This window comes from Convolutriloba macropyga, chromosome 6, assembly GCF_964194025.1.
Source record: "Convolutriloba macropyga chromosome 6, txConMacr16.3, whole genome shotgun sequence".
Classification (NCBI taxonomy): domain Eukaryota; kingdom Metazoa; phylum Xenacoelomorpha; order Acoela; family Convolutidae; genus Convolutriloba; species Convolutriloba macropyga.
This window is the reverse complement of record NC_134473.1, coordinates 33,079,622-33,093,219: the sequence shown is the minus strand read 5'-3', so window position 1 is coordinate 33,093,219 and position 13,598 is coordinate 33,079,622. Positions and strand designations below refer to the sequence as shown.

Sequence of the window (13,598 nt, the reverse complement as noted above, 5' to 3'; positions counted from 1 at the left end):
TTCTTTTAAGTTTTTTGTTAATACTATTATCATTATGATTGGTTTAAACAACTTTTATATATTCCAAAAGGGAGCGAACTATATTTAGTCAGAACAAAAAACTTATCAGCTTCTCAAAAGGCAGTTTTTCCCATTGTGCTAATGGATTGCATAGCTGAATTATCTATTTTTCTGAATTCAGTCTTTTTAGCAGGAGTTTGGAGGTTGTGAAGGTTTTGAGATCATGTTATCACTTGTTCTTTTCTAGATATCGGTGAACTCAGATAATTCATTTTGGTACATATTATTTTGTTTTTGAACAGATAACCAGTGCAACCGTTGAGAAACAACTTGCTGTTAGTGTTCCAAGTGATAGTCGAAAAATTAACCTGCATGCAGTTTGTTATCTGCCGTAACTTAAAATATTGGGTAACCCATAATAAACGAGTTACAGTTGTAATTGTCCAGTTTAGTGGGAATCAATACTCTCGCTAACTCAACTAACAAATCTTTTGTATTGGATTGTCTAATAGTATGGACTAAGTATGCAAAAAATAGCAGCACATCAGTATGCAAGAAATAACATCATTTTAAATAGCTTGGACTATCTTGCTTGGAAAGAAAGAATCTATCATCTAATATGAAACACCAATTCTCGACATAACCCTCTGGCAACTTATAATCCGTTGAAAGTTCGAGATAACAGATCACTAAGTTGTTTTGTGCAAAAATCATGAGGTCTGTTCTATTGACGTTTAGTCGAAGCTTTGCTCCGTTAAGCCATTTTTGTGGCGAGCTCATTTCTTAATCAAAAGCTTCCTGATTGACTTTGTTTTTGTGAACAAACTAAACAATCGTATCATCTGCATTAATTGGTAATTCACGTTCTGTCTCATAAATGTTCGTATAGTAGCATAAGGAATAAAGAAGAGGGCCTGAGAAAGAACCTTGCGGAACAACTTTCATTTGACTGTGTTGATGAAAAAGTGACCCCATATCTGCGATAAGTGTTGGGATAGCTCCCTATGAGGCTGAAAAGGGGATGCCCAATTATTTTTTGTCGAACTATTAGGTGGTGCATCTCGTGTCTTCGTCGATTTTTATTTGCTCCTTATTTTTTTGTCGAACTATTAGGTGGTGCATCTCGTGTCTTCGTCGATTTTTATTTGCTCCTATCCCACATAGTAGAGGAAGAAACTATATGCTCAATTGGGTTTAGTGAATTTTGGTCGACCGATATATTTGACATGAAAAGACATGAGATGTATCATTAAAAAAAACCATCGAGCGTAGAATTGTAAAATAAAAAGAATTTTCTTTTCAAGATTTATCTCTTTCGAGGAGTTATCAGGGTTTAAAGTTTTTGTGAACATTCGCCATTTTACAGTAATTTTCTTCACATTTAGCGTAATTTTCGACCCGTTTTGGATATTTTTTGCCCAATATGTTACTAAAGCGACAAGTTCATGTTGTCATTAAGGGCGTGACCGAATAGCGAGGAGTTTGATATTAGTCTCCTTGTTGTTTTTACAACAGAAAGAATGTGGATTATATTGGCAAGCCATCTCTTTATGGTCTTTGCTTTTTTTCAACGTAAATGACAAAACAAATTGAAGCAGTGAGATGGGTCTAGCCAGAATAGTTAAGGAAGCAAATGAATGAGTTGTCGCGAAGTGTAACTCTTTTTTGAAAGTGCTTCGATGGTTGAGAGAGGTTTTTTACTTCAACAAAGTGGTGAGAGAATTTTCTTTTCGCGTGTGGCAATTGACTGCTATTTTTCTGCAAATAGTTTCAAAACTGATACATTTGTTCTAATGATGCATAGATGCTTCTTTTTGAACTGATTAATGGACAGCAGATGATATTTATGGCTTTGACTCTGTTTTCATGGATTTTTCGCTCTTCTTTTAAGTTTTTTGTTAATACTATTATCATTATGATTGGTTTAAACAACTTTTATATATTCCAAAAGGGAGCGAACTATATTTAGTCAGAACAAAAAACTTATCAGCTTCTCAAAAGGCAGTTTTTCCCATTGTGCTAATGGATTGCATAGCTGAATTATCTATTTTTCTGAATTCAGTCTTTTTAGCAGGAGTTTGGAGGTTGTGAAGGTTTTGAGATCATGTTATCACTTGTTCTTTTCTAGATATCGGTGAACTCAGATAATTCATTTTGGTACATATTATTTTGTTTTTGAACAGATAACCAGTGCAACCGTTGAGAAACAACTTGCTGTTAGTGTTCCAAGTGATAGTCGAAAAATTAACCGGCATGCAGTTTGTTATCTGCCGTAACTTAAAATATTGGGTAACCCATAATAAACGAGTTACAGTTGTAATTGTCCAGTTTAGTGGGAATCAATACTCTCGCTAACTCAACTAACAAATCTTTTGTATTGGATTGTCTAATAGTATGGACTAAGTATGCAAAAAATAGCAGCACATCAGTATGCAAGAAATAACATCATTTTAAATAGCTTGGACTATCTTGCTTGGAAAGAAAGAATCTATCATCTAATATGAAACACCAATTCTCGGCATAACCCTCTGGCAACTTATAATCCGTTGAAAGTTCGAGATAACAGATCACTAAGTTGTTTTGTGCAAAAATCATGAGGTCTGTTCTATTGACGTTTAGTCGAAGCTTTGCTCCGTTAAGCCATTTTTGTGGCGAGCTCATTTCTTAATCAAAAGCTTCCTGATTGACTTTGTTTTTGTGAACAAACTAAACAATCGTATCATCTGCATTAAGTGGTAATTCACGTTCTGTCTCATAAATGTTCGTATAGTAGCATAAGGAATAAAGAAGAGGGCCTGAGAAAGAACCTTGCGGAACAACTTTCATTTGACTGTGTTGATGAAAAAGTGACCCCATATCTGCGATAAGTGTTGGGATAGCTCCCTATGAGGCTGAAAAGGGGATGCCCAATTTGGTGTTTTTGATTAGAGAAATTTTGAGGATTTCACGTGATCCACAGGCCCTTTTCTTTTAGTCTTATTTAGGAAAGATCCCATTGTCTGTTTAAAAGGTATAACTTGAATTTATCTAATTTTTTCGAGCATCTCATTTTGTTTGATTCTTTTATTAGGGTTTTGTAAAATTGTGACTATTTTTTGAAATTTTGCCTTTTGTGTTTGTTTTGAAGTCTGAGCACAAAAGTGGGTCAATGAGAGGATGAATTGAGCTCTCCACGGAGGCCCAAGTAAACTTCTATATTGTTTTTTATAGCTGCGAAGCTGTAAGCTGAGCGTAGCTATATTGCGGTGCTCTTGGTTTCTTACAATTCAAAGAACTTGAATTGTTTTGGGGCGCTGTCTTTTTTTTTAAGATCTGTTCACACATTTTCATGGTTTTTGAAGTCAAATTGGAGTAGTGATTTTGTCACGCCAAAACAGGAAGTAGAGCGAAAAAGCGAGTGGTTTTGCGGCGTGAATTTTTTTCGCTCTAATTTTAAAGTAGAGTGAGAAAATGGTGTTTGAACAAAAGTTCGGTTTATCGGTAGTGGTTTTTGAATTGTACGTCAGGACTTGTCCTGCTATGTTTTTTGTTTCGTCGTCTGACGCTCTTTTTTCTTTTTACATTTGTTCACACAGCAAAGCTGAAAGTCAAATTTTCTGAATTACTTCTTCCTCTCACTAACGGCATTTGCGCGCGTGACGTCATTTCTCACTCGCTTTAGCGAAAGTTTTTAGGTTATTTGAGTTATTAGATTTTGATCATACGTGACTTACCTCACTCAATAAAATGACTTTCGCACTATAAAACTTAAGTTTAATTTGAATTTGTTTAAGGTCAAAGGAACTCATATGTGCAGTAAAGGTCCCTAATAGAGGTTTCTGTGGAATGAATTTTAACAAGCTTTATTAATTCATCGCTGAAATTTTTTTAGCCTAGTTTTTTTGAGCGGCGTCGATTTTTGTTCAATTTAAATCTGCATCTGTTTCTATCTCTATTATATGGCACGCAGGTCTATTCTTTCGCAGCTATTCCGGCAATCTTCCGGCTATGTTATTTGATAGTATATGGTTTCCATGGCTTCGTGACACTTTTCATGAAGTGTTAGTGAATTTCTGCGCTTTGTAATTTGTGGTTTTTTGTTTTCCTCTTAAATCTCATTAATGAAAGCTACCATTGGGTTTTCTGATTGTCCATAAGCAATTTTATATTCAGTCGATAATTTTTGGTATTTGTGGCTTTTTGTGGTATTTTTACAAACACTTATTAACAAAATTTAAGAGTAAATTTTGAAACCGAGGACCAGTGGGCATTCTAGGGAGCCATCAATGAGGTTTTATATTGCTTGAGATCAACAGATTATGATTTTGATGGCTTTGAGTTCTTTTATCTTCCCAAAAATTAATTTCCCCATCTTTATCGTTTTTCTTTTGACTTGTATGTCAGTCTCGTTAATAACAACCCCTAGTTGTTTTTAATGGAACAGTTTAAGTGCCTGTAGATCTAACTGAAACTTTTTGACTTCGATACTTGTCTTTAAGAAATACATTGGACTGTTTTTTTCCCGTAATTTTGTGTCGTCTTTTGTCAATAATAACAGAACTGATCAGATTTCGAATGCAGTCTTAGTATTCTAGTGGTTTGATTTTATAGCTGTATTTACTGACGAGGACACGCTAACTGCAATAAACAGGCAGTATTTGATTTTTTCAGTTTGCGAACTGTGTAAATTTGTTGTTGATTGTTTTATGTTACGTGTTCTAATATGAGGTTACGTGTTTTTAACTTTTTTCAAAAACTTTTTCGTTTGGCGAAATATATGTTCTTGTTCCTTGTCTTTATTAAATAATGTTACCCTTTTCCACATATTATTGGTTTGGATAAATTGAACGTTATTGTTTTGGAAAAATGGAGTTTTCCGTTGTCTAGTTTTTTGTGTCTCTTCGTGTTTTTCGCCTGATTTTTTCTCAATATCAAAGGCTGAGGTTACCGGAAATAATTTAAAGTGGGTTTATTGGCTGCTTCTTGTCTTCGGATTTTCATGCGGCCTTGTACCCGTATCTTTTTCTTCATCAGTTTTCTTCATTGATTTTAGGTTGACCATCGGATCATGCGTCACGATGTCAACGTGGTACTTTTTTTGCCGAATTCTGATAATGTGCTGCTGAATTTATTATATCGGCCTCATTTTTGGTGTATTGGTTCTTGGTCAATCGTTTGATTAATTTTTCAAGTGCACTTGATAATTTTTTTGATAACGCAAAATATAAATAATTTAAATAGGAGTTAACTGGGTAATCATGAAGCTTTGTTTCTTGAGAGGGCCTTAATGAGTAAAGTTGGTTTTCAAAACGATATAAATCGAATTCAGAACCCATTTTTGTTGTTAGGTATTCTTGATCAAATCGTTATTTTTTCTGCTCGAGAAATTTTAATGATGTTGATTTTTTTTTACAACTGAACGTGAAATATGCTACTCACCTCAGTTTTTGTTTTGTATGTTCTAGTGAAAGAAAACATAACCAGGCGGTTATTGGCTTTTACTGGTATATAAGTCTGGTACAAGGAATAGTGCAATGTATGTGTCCAGTAGACTTAATGTCGGCATTCTTTTTCAGTTTGGAGGGTAGGATCAAAGCCATGATGGAGAAAGCCTTCTGGGACATGCTGAGAGATGACCTAGAAAGTGGAGACCCCACATACGAACAGGCTCTGGGTCTTCTGGCGGAAATCAAAGAGGTCTTATCTTCAATTGCAATCAGACTTCAATGTTAAAACTTTGTTGCAACCCCCAAGCAGCAATATAAGTTTTGTAGTAAACTAAAGCTGAGCCGTAAATAATTAGGTTGCAATGATCACTAACCTGGCGTTACGTTTAAATTGTAGACATCTTTGATGCTTCTGACAGTAGCATAAAAACTAATCTCTTGCAACCAAACCAAGCGATTTGTTTACTTTGCGCAAATGATTTTATTCATTTTCAATTGAAAAGTATCTGAATAACGACGACATGAAAGAAGTTGAACAGTAGTAGTGAACTGGAGCTCATTCAATTGTTCACCGTCCTGATTCTGCTTTAGACAGTGTTGGACAGCCTTTTGAAACCCCAGAATTGTGCTGGAATGGCCCAACAGTTTAGAGAGAAAATAGATCTGGATCTAATCAAGCAGCAGATTGACACCAAAAGCTTCGACCTCTACCAGTATTCGAATTACATCATTGACGTCATGGCTAAACTGTGTGCACCCTGCCGAGATGCAAGGATAGCAGAGCTGCGAAAGACCACTGATGTTGTCCTGCTCTTCAGGTAAACTTAACCAATTGAATTTCAATCGAGGAGGAAACTGAGTGTAACAATGACTGTGAAATGATTACTGACGCGCGTTTGGCAGATCAAATTCAATTGTTTCAGGCGTAGAGAAAGCCAACAAGAATAAACTGTAAATTGTTATATATTTACAAAAGCTTACTGAAAAAGCTTACACAATGTTCTTGTTAATCTAAATAATCCCCCTGCACCCGAAAAATAATACATTCTATAATATTCAACCACAAGTGCACATGCTATTTTTCACATAAAAACATGCTATATAACAAACTGTGATAATTAACTGTTGTCATCTACTTTGGCTACCATTAATTGCTTTAATTGCTCTGGCACGAAGTTTGAAACAATTATTGTAAACGTGTGTATATTTTTAATAGCCGCGCAGCAAGAGCTGGGGCTATTCTTTTTCAAGAGCTGGGGCCTCCTCTTGGTTTTTTTTACAATTCAAAGAATTTGAATTGTATTGGGGCGCTGTCTTTTTATTACGACTCGAAGAGGAGTATTGGAGAAGTCCTTTTTTTAATCAATTTTATTGGAGTGAATTTTGAAGCGGGAAATGAAACACGTGAAAACATTTGGAGTGATTTTGTTGCTGAACAAAATGAAGAATGGAGCGAACAGAGAGTGGTTTTTTGTTCATATCGTTGTTTTCTAGAGAGCGAGAAATTGAGGTGTGACAAAAATTCTGTGAGCGAGCAAAATTTTTTGTTCACGTGAGGCATTTTAAAGTATTTGTTTTTCATTTTTTTGGTCAAGAGGTTTGGTTATGATCTTCTTTTAGTTTTAGGCTGGTTTTGGTAGTGGTTTGAAGGTTTCTGGCAATTCATATGAATTTCATGCTAATTTGGAGGTTTTTTCTGTATTTTGCAGATTTTCGGGCTAATTTTTGCGGTTTTTTTTAGGATTGTTTTGTTTTACTGGCCCAAATGGGTATTGAAAAGACTCCTTCTACTTGAGTAAATTTTAGATAACAATTAGTTACAGTTTTATTGCTATGAATCATCTTTTTTAAGAAACATGACAGAAAATGGCAAACATTGGAACTATTTTTCTTATTTTTGCTTGACCGTTTTGTTTTAGAACTAAACAGTCAAGCAAAAAACTTGCATAACATAGCTGGCAGGTTGATAGAAAATAGCCGCAATTGCTTTGTAGATCTGTAGTCCCAAAAAAACAGTAAAAAAGACAGACCAAAGAATTAGTCTTTTCATTGAAGGCTGAGATGTAATTTTTTATTACGATTCTGTATGTTATTGCTGCCTCTATTAGCTGCTCTCAAATAACCTTCATTTATTGCTCTCAATTAACCGTCATTTTTCGATTTCACTTCCTGTGATTTTTTTACGCTTGAATTCTTGATTTTTGCGTGACCTGAATTGCTCCTGTTCAGAAATTAAGTCTGTTGCTAAAACAAAAGCGATTGTAAGATAATTTATCTCAAGACCACGTTATCAGAGTCGGTGATGCTTCAATCCATGTTGCTGGGGATTCGAACACTTCCTTGGCCGGAATTTCTAATAGACAAAAAATTATCATGGTTATACAGCCCCCCCTGATATAATTTTCCCCACATGTCGTTCGAGAGCAATTTGTCTAATGTTTATCGGTTTATATTTTAAATCAGAGGAAAATATTGCAAATTGTGTTATAACTGCGAAGCTGTAAGCTGAGAGGAGCTATAGTGCGGTGCTCTTGGTATTTAAAATTCATTGAATTTGAATTGTATTGGGGCTCTGTCTTTTATTAAGATCTGTTCACACATTTCATGATTTTTGAAGTCAAATTGGATTAGTGATTTTGGTCACGCCGAAACAGGAGTGGTTTTGTGGCGTGAAATTTTTTTGCACTCCAATTTTAAACTAGAATGAGAAAACGGTGTTTGAACAAAAATTCGCTTTCTTGTTAGTGGTTCACGTGCGGCAGTTTCACTTTGATTTTTACCGTTTTTCTGATAGTTTGGATCGGATTTCTTTCTAAATGGTTTTCCCATGCCATTCATAGTTCATTCTAGGCATAGTTTTTTGTTTGGACAAAATTTATATTTCTCGGTAGTGTTTTTTTTTCACATGCGGCATTTGACATTGATTTTAAGTTTTTAATTGCTCTCAAACGAAGTTTGTAGCAATTATATTAGTCCTGTCGGTCTTTTTTTTATGCGATTTTTCGCTTGACCAATTTTTCGTCTGACGCTTTTGACTTTTCGTCCTCAAAAACGGGATAAACAGGTAGCGCCCAGCGGGCATTATGTGCTCTTAGAGCCTTTCAGGTCTGTTTCAGCTCAAACTGTCTTGGAGACTTATACTTATACTTATGGTGTGAGGGGCGGTTCTTAGAGGTTGACACCCCCCCCCCCTTGTTGACCCCCCCACCCCCACTATTGGCTCCACCCCCCACCGCGCTTTTGCCCCCCCCCCACCCAGTGCTGCCCCCATCAGCCCCCGGTGCACCCCCCCCCCGTGGCTAGCTACTGACCAAGCCAACCGCTCGCCGGTCGTTTGAGAGCAATTCGCCCGACGTTAGTCGGTTATGTTTTAAAAATTTTTTGATCTGATTTTTGTTGTAAATTGTTTTCCCAATTCACTCATAGTCCTTTCGAGGTCTAGTTTTTGTTTTGTCAATGAAAATTTTTTGAATTGTACGCCTGGACTTATTATGCTATGTTTGTGTCGTGACGTGAAAATCAGAAATGCGTTCCCCATCATTTAGGAATAGCTCTATGATGGGTAGCGCTATTTAACCCATTTATAATTCTGTTCCCCATTTTGTTTGTAGACTGCTCTGCAACAAAATCATTTATTGTGGATCGGAGACGCTGATAAAAAACATGATTCTAGCCGATTAGCTTCAATAGTAGTTTAGCTTTATTACAATTCAAAGAGTTAGAATTGTATTGGGGCGCTGTGGTTTTTTTAAGATCTGTTCACACATTTTTGAATGACTTTGATCTTACAAAACGGGATAAACAGGTAAAGCCCAGCGGGCAGTAACTTTCATTAGAGGCCCAACGTGGGCTTTAGTAGTCAAGTGCTTAGAGTGGTGCAGCTGCTGGGATGGCCTTAATATAAGGTTAAAAGGTCATTTTTTTGGTGTTTTTGGGCTCAAAATGGTGCAATTTTTCATATTTCTTTTGTAATTTTTTTTTAGTTTTTTGTTCTATTGGTCTGATGTCGAAGTTTTTAAAAAACGATAAGGTCTTTTGCGAGAGAAAATTACTTGTTATGACCATTTTATGAGCTATATGTTTAGGTACTACAAACACAAACACGCAAAATGATACTAGTTTTTGCAATTTTTTCAAGTTTTTTGACAATGTTTGTCATTTTTTGAGTTTTTTAAGCCTCAGGGGCCAGGGAATCTCCTTTAAGGTTTGATGATAGGGCACTGCATAGTTTCTAGTAACAAAGGATTGGTTTTCAACATTTAAATGTCTCAAATTTTAGCGTTTTTGGGACAAAATCTATTTTTTTTTTAAGTTTTCCTGATTTTTTGTCAATTTTTGATATTTGTCGAGTCTCAAAAACCAGAAAACCTATTCCACGGTCTCTTAAAAAGTTACTGCATGGTTGTTAGTGTCAATGGATTTTTTTTTTTGAACAATTTAGCAGATCGAAATTTAAAAATTTTTTGATAAAATTTGCAACTTTTTTTTTGAAAAGTTTTTTTGAAAATATTTGTCTTTTAATTTAGTTTTTCTTGCCTCCGTAGCCAGTTAATCTCCTCCAGATTTTGATAGTATGTTATAACATAGTTGAAAGGGGGCACGGGAATGGTTTTCATCTTATTAATAGAAGGCATTTCTATTTTTTGAAATTTGATTTTCTAAAAATTATTGCAATATCGATCGTTGAGCCATTGAATTTTTTAAGGCTTGGCGTTGGGTTACTGGATAGCCTTTAGAGACACAGAAATGATTCTGAAGTTATTAATATCGCAATTTTTAGCAACGTTTTTTATTAAAAATTGCAATTGGTTTCATTTTTTAAAAAATTTTGGTCATTTTCGAGTTAATTGATCTTCAAGGGCTAATGAGTTTTTTTCAGGTCTTGCAGATATAATACTGAACTGATTTCAGAGACAAAAATTGGTTTTGAACATTTTTTGACATAGGTATATTTAAAGGGATCAAATTTTGCCGTCGGGTTAAAAACTTCAAGAGTTTTAACAATGAGTATATTTTTGTTTAGTTTGTTTGTTTGTTTTAACTTCTCAACTTTTTGAAGAGTTTGGTTGTGTTTTGGCTGGCATTGATCAGATGGTCAGGTAGTGTACTTATAAATTTTTCATCGAAACCCAGTGCACTTTGGTAATTTCGTTCAATAAAAGGACTACAAATTAGCAGTCGATATTGAAATATGGGCCATGAAAAACCCCGACAAAAGCAAGTAAATTACGTTTTACTATGTAAGGAGACTTGTTCACTCATTTCTAATGCTTCTTTTAAGCATGAACTAATGTCACAATAGTTCACTTAAAATTATCATAAGTTGCAGGGCTTCGTTCGACATTATTGTTTGAATTTCGTTCTGTTTTCTCCTTTTGCTACAGGTTTCAGCAGTCTATTTCGAGGCTAATATTCGCAGGTCTGTCAGATTGGTTCCAATTGTGTATACCAATATAAAAGTTATAATAAGCTTGTGATATTTAACAAATCTTATGATACTTTAAATTATGATACTTAGCCATCATTGACTGACTAGTTACCAAGGCATCCATTAGTTTTTGTATGTTTTTAAAGGTGTTTTAAAGTTTTATGGTTATGGTAATCACTTATTGTACAGTTTTAAATCTCTCGGAGATTTTTTTTATTAGAAGCATCAATTCTCTGAAACGCAGTTTTTGCTTTTAAGAAAGAATAGACAGATAATTTGGCGCAGGGGAGCCTTTTTTAATTATTTGTCAAGACTTGTAAAGAAAGTCGCTATGCGCATTTATCAAAGGTGACCCTTTCATAATTAATAGAGGAAGTAAAGGAAATTGTCGTCTTTAATGTACAGCAACGACCGACCATGACCCGAATATCATAATCGTCCTCTGAAAGCTTCCCTGTTCAACAATAAAAGGTATGTTGGCTTGCGTGCAATAGAAATTCTGTATGTTAATTTGCGCTTCAGTTCTCGAGGGATAAAGGCTCTTTTGATATTGGAGGCGCTTTGAGCCATAAAACTATCAGGAAATGAGTTTTAGTCGTGTTTCATCTACCGCGATAAGATTAGACGGGGATACAATTTCTTATTTCATGTCTGCCCGGAAAATGTCCGTACGGCTGTGAAGCTTGTGTAGCTTTTTTGTAGTAGTTTCATGGCCTGTCTCACCATCAGATGTAATTGTTCTGATAGTTCTTTCAATTCGGTTTTCATGTTGATAAGTTCATTGGCATTAAGTGTCTGAGTAGCTCTCTTGAGCCGTACTAGTCTCAGTATGTATCTCACCGAAACTGTTTTGAGGAGGCAATTTCACGGTGTGAAGGGCGGTTTAATCTTAAAAGTTTGTTGATAATGTAAAAGCGAATGTGAGCGAAAGATAATCAAAGCCATTGTAGCTTACTGATTAAAGTATCAGACTGACACCCATAAAACATTTCTCAGCTAAATCACTCATAAATCAAATTGCCCCCCCGTATCGACCTTTTTACCTTTTACCTTTTAGAGCGAATACTTGCAATGAATACTTGCAATGGTTAGAGCGAATGAAGCCCACTATTGAACTTCTTAGTTCCATTTAAGCTCCCCCCCCCCCCCCCCCCCCCTCAACTGAAGCAGGCTGCAAATCATTAGAGCTCCCACTAGGCGTTCGAGAGCAATTCTTCCGACTTTTAGTCGGTTATGTTTTAACTTTCTTTCTTCTCGCAACTGCTTTTTAATTGCTCTCAAACAAAATTTGTAGCAATTATATTAGTCCTGTTGGTCGTTTTTTAATGCGATTTTTCGCTTGACCAATTTTTCGTCTGACGCTTTTGACTTTTCGTCCTCAAAAACGGGATAAACAGGTATCGCCAAGCGGGCATTAAGTGCTCTTAGAGCCTTTCAGCTCTGTTTCAGCCCTTACTGTTTTAGAGACTTATACTTATACTTATGGTGTAAAGGGCGGTTCTTTGAGGTTGAAGACACCCCAACTGTTGACCCCCCCCCCCCCCCCCCCCCCACTGCGCTGTTGCCCCCCCACCCCAGTGTTGCCCCACCACCCCCTCTCTCCCCATCAGCCCCCGTTGACTTTTGATTTTTATCAGCTCTAGGTGTCAAGGAATCTCCTCTAGGTTTTAATAATAGGTTACTGCATAGTATCTAGTGGTAGTGGAATAGTTTCATCATTTTAACGTCGCGAATTTCGGCAATTTTTGACAAAATCTGCAGTTTTTTTTTCAAATTTTGACTTTTTTTTTCTTTATTCGGGTCTTTCTAGGCCCAGGTGCCGGAAAACATCCTAAGAGGTTTGATAATAAGTTGCCGACAAATTTTTGTTGGCCATGGAATAGTTTTTCAACTTTTTAATGTTACAAATTTAAGCAATTTTTTGATAAAACTTGCTTTTTTTCAAGTTTTGAAAATTTTTTGTCGTTTTTTAGGTTTTTTTTTCAGCCTCAAGAGCCAAAAAAAAAACCCTCTAGGGTTTCATTATAGGTGACTGCATAATTTCTAGTTTAAATGGAATTTCTTGCAAGGTTCTAACATCACGAATTGTAGCCTTTTTCTACAATTTTCGCCATTTTTTTCAGTTTTTTGACATTTATAGCCATTATTCAGGTTTTTTGAAACTCAAGGGTCAGAAAACTATCGTTAAGTTTCTGGAAATTTTTTTTGGTCATGGCTTGATTTTCAACTTTTTAATATCACAAGTTTTAGTATTTTTTTTATAAAACTTGCAATTTTTGTTAAGTGTTTTTGTCTTTTTGTCATTTTTTTTTTCATTTTTTAGGTTTCTTTAGCCTCAAGAGTCATGGAACGTCCTCTAGGGTTTAATATTATGTTACTGCACAGTTTATAGATAAAATGGAATCTTCTTCAAGATTTTAATATCACGAATTTAAGCAACTTTTTTTTAAAATATTTGCATTTTTTTTACTGGTTTTGAATTTTTTTCCGGCTCCAGAGGCTCTGGGACCTCCTACATGGTCTGATAATAAGCTGCTGCATAGTTTCCAGAGTTAATAGGATAGTGATCAACACTTTTTTTTACTCCAGTTTTCGTAATTTTTGGATAAAATTTAAGCTTTTCAAATTTTTGGAAAATTTTTTTGTTCCATGTGTATGGATCTTTGAGCCTGTGAAACAATTTCACTATTTAAGGCTTGAAACAGGGATACCGCATAGTCTCTTGAGACAATGAAATGGTTGTT

At 35.5% G+C, this 13,598-nt stretch overlaps 1 protein-coding gene across 1 annotated transcript in view; it reads left to right on the top strand.

Moving 5' to 3' along the window:
• Positions 1 to 13,598, top strand: part of LOC142341625 (T-complex protein 11-like protein 1) — a 43,424-nt gene that overhangs the window by 4,649 nt on the left and 25,177 nt on the right. Inside the window, exons 5-6 of the mRNA XM_075392719.1 lie at positions 5,556 to 5,676; positions 6,018 to 6,244. Coding sequence (XP_075248834.1) covers positions 5,556 to 5,676; positions 6,018 to 6,244 — 348 coding nt within the window. The remainder of the gene's footprint in view (positions 1 to 5,555; positions 5,677 to 6,017; positions 6,245 to 13,598) is intronic.